This window comes from Triticum dicoccoides, chromosome 5A (assembly GCF_002162155.2).
Source record: "Triticum dicoccoides isolate Atlit2015 ecotype Zavitan chromosome 5A, WEW_v2.0, whole genome shotgun sequence".
Taxonomy (NCBI): domain Eukaryota; kingdom Viridiplantae; phylum Streptophyta; class Magnoliopsida; order Poales; family Poaceae; genus Triticum; species Triticum dicoccoides.
Window position 1 is genome coordinate 638,657,362 of NC_041388.1, and position 2,181 is coordinate 638,659,542.

The 2,181-nt window shown below is 37.1% G+C and overlaps 1 protein-coding gene across 1 annotated transcript; it reads right to left on the reverse strand.

Annotated features, from left to right (window-relative positions):
- Nucleotides 1-481: 481 nt before the first annotated feature.
- Nucleotides 482-1,806, reverse strand: LOC119298221 (two-component response regulator ORR42-like). The gene is made up of 3 exons (XM_037575703.1): nt 1,705-1,806; nt 948-1,169; nt 482-822 (listed from the first exon to the last, which is right to left on the reverse strand). The coding sequence occupies exons 2-3, from the start codon at nt 1,161-1,163 to the stop codon at nt 634-636; spliced, it is 405 nt and encodes a 134-aa protein (XP_037431600.1). The 5' UTR covers nt 1,164-1,169; nt 1,705-1,806; the 3' UTR covers nt 482-633.
- Nucleotides 1,807-2,181: the final 375 nt, after the last annotated feature.

The window sequence follows — 2,181 nt, forward strand, 5'->3', positions numbered from 1 at the left end:
TATCGGTGACTTATGCGACGACAAAGGGATGCGTTAGATAGCACAATAGAATGGATGTAGGATTAGGGAAGGCTGATGGGACGAAGAGCACTGATGATGTAGTGGATCATGTGAGAGAGGCGCTCAGGGCAGGAGGGAGGGATAAGTAGGTTTATAAATATTTAGAAATGAAAATATATTACAAAATTATTTAAGGAGGTTTATAAACGCAAGGACATACTTCAGAGTATTGTGTTAAAAATCAATGTATCGCAAAATGTTAAAATAATCTCAAGTACCTCCGAGCCTCTCCCTGACAAATTATGCAAAACATACCCTTGATTAAAGTTGGCAAATAAATTATGTAACTATTTCTTTCTGGTATTGTTTGTAAAAGTGACAATGGACAAATATGCATGCTATTTATTACATTGCGCCATATTTATATTGGTGCTGATCAAGCAATATATCAATGCCATGGAATGAAGGATAGAGTCTCATGTTCTTCTTGCTTAGAACGAACGAACTTAAACATTAATCTTTAGAAATTAAACAACACAATGAAAGTAAACAACACAACAATGCATACATAAGAAAACATAGCTCCATAAGCAGAAAAATATTTCGTCCATCGCTCAAGGAAGTTCGAATGTGCTAGACCATCGTGTTCTTCTTCTTGTTGATGACTTCCTTAATTATAGACTCGAGATCCTGAACCTTGAAAGGCTTGGGCACAAAAATATCAGCACCAACACTTATGAACACCTCCATGGCATCATCATCAGCTGACATCCCAACAATCTTCACATCAGTTTCCCCCATAGCACGGATCTTTACAACTGCCTGTTAAGCAACACAACAAGAGAATTTTTAGTTTATTTGCAAACTTAAATCAAGGACTTATGTTCAAATCAATACATTTCTAAAAATTGTAAATACATTGAAAATCCAAAGAAGAAGCTAAGCACCTCAGGACCAGTCATGATGGGCATGTCCTTATCGCAAAAAATAATGTCAAACTTCTTGCCCTCAAGGAATAGGTCAACTGCTTCTTTTCCATTCACGGCGAGAGTAATCTCACATTGAAAATTGTGTAACTTCTGCGAGAGGACCATCCTTTGAACTGTGTTGTCCTCAACAACTAGTGCCTTCACAGAGGAGGACCCTTGGGCCTTGGATGCCATGATCAACTAAATGAATTTGAAAATAGAATAAAGAAATTAGTTATTCCCTTACACACTCATGCCAAATACACGCGAGGAGATTGTTATTCTTGAAAAGAGTCAATAGAAAAATGTAATATTAATTAGTGACATCATAGTTTCACTAATATAGAATTCCCAAAACATGATCAATAAGTAATAGAAGAAATATGGTACCTTCCATCCTATAGATTGATGATTGTTATATGCATGATTAATTTTGCATGTTTTCCATTTATGAAATCATGTAGCTCCAAAAAATAGACGCATCCAAATAACATCAACATAGAAAATAAACCATAAAAAATGGCAACATGTATGTATAGAGACATAAACATGGATGTCAACACAAGCGTACTATATAGATCAAATGAACTACTTACACCCTACACATATATAACCTCACCTCTTGTAAACTCATGTATATAATACATGGATACAAAAACTATAAAGGGTGGATGATGAAAAAAGATTGATAAACAAAGGATGGAGTAGGGATATGAAGGCTAAGGCTAGAACTTACAATGGAGGAGATGAAGGACGAGGAGGTCCAGGAGGAAGAGAATGGAGATCTTCCCGCTCTTGCTGCTTGACTGCTTGGTGATGGTGTGCTTTGTACCCTGATTATGTTGTGTTATATATAGAGGGCCGAAGGGAAGATGCAGCTCATGGCCAGCCATTCTCCATCGCCTTCACGATGCAAAAATCCGCACCGCTCTCCACTCAAATAAATATGGCAAACCAATATTGGGAGATTTTATTAAATAATGATCCATCTTTCCAGATATGCAAGATTTCCCGCTTCTATATTGATAGAGGGGCGTGTTGGGTAGCACGAGAGAAGTGATGGAGGGTGGATATGAAGAACAACATTGGCGACATAGAGGATCGGGGGAGAGTGTCGATCAGTGGTGGGTAGGTGGGATATGATGCATTATAAATGTTCATATATTCAAATATATTGCATAAATGCAAGGAAATGCTTTATAGTATCATGTTA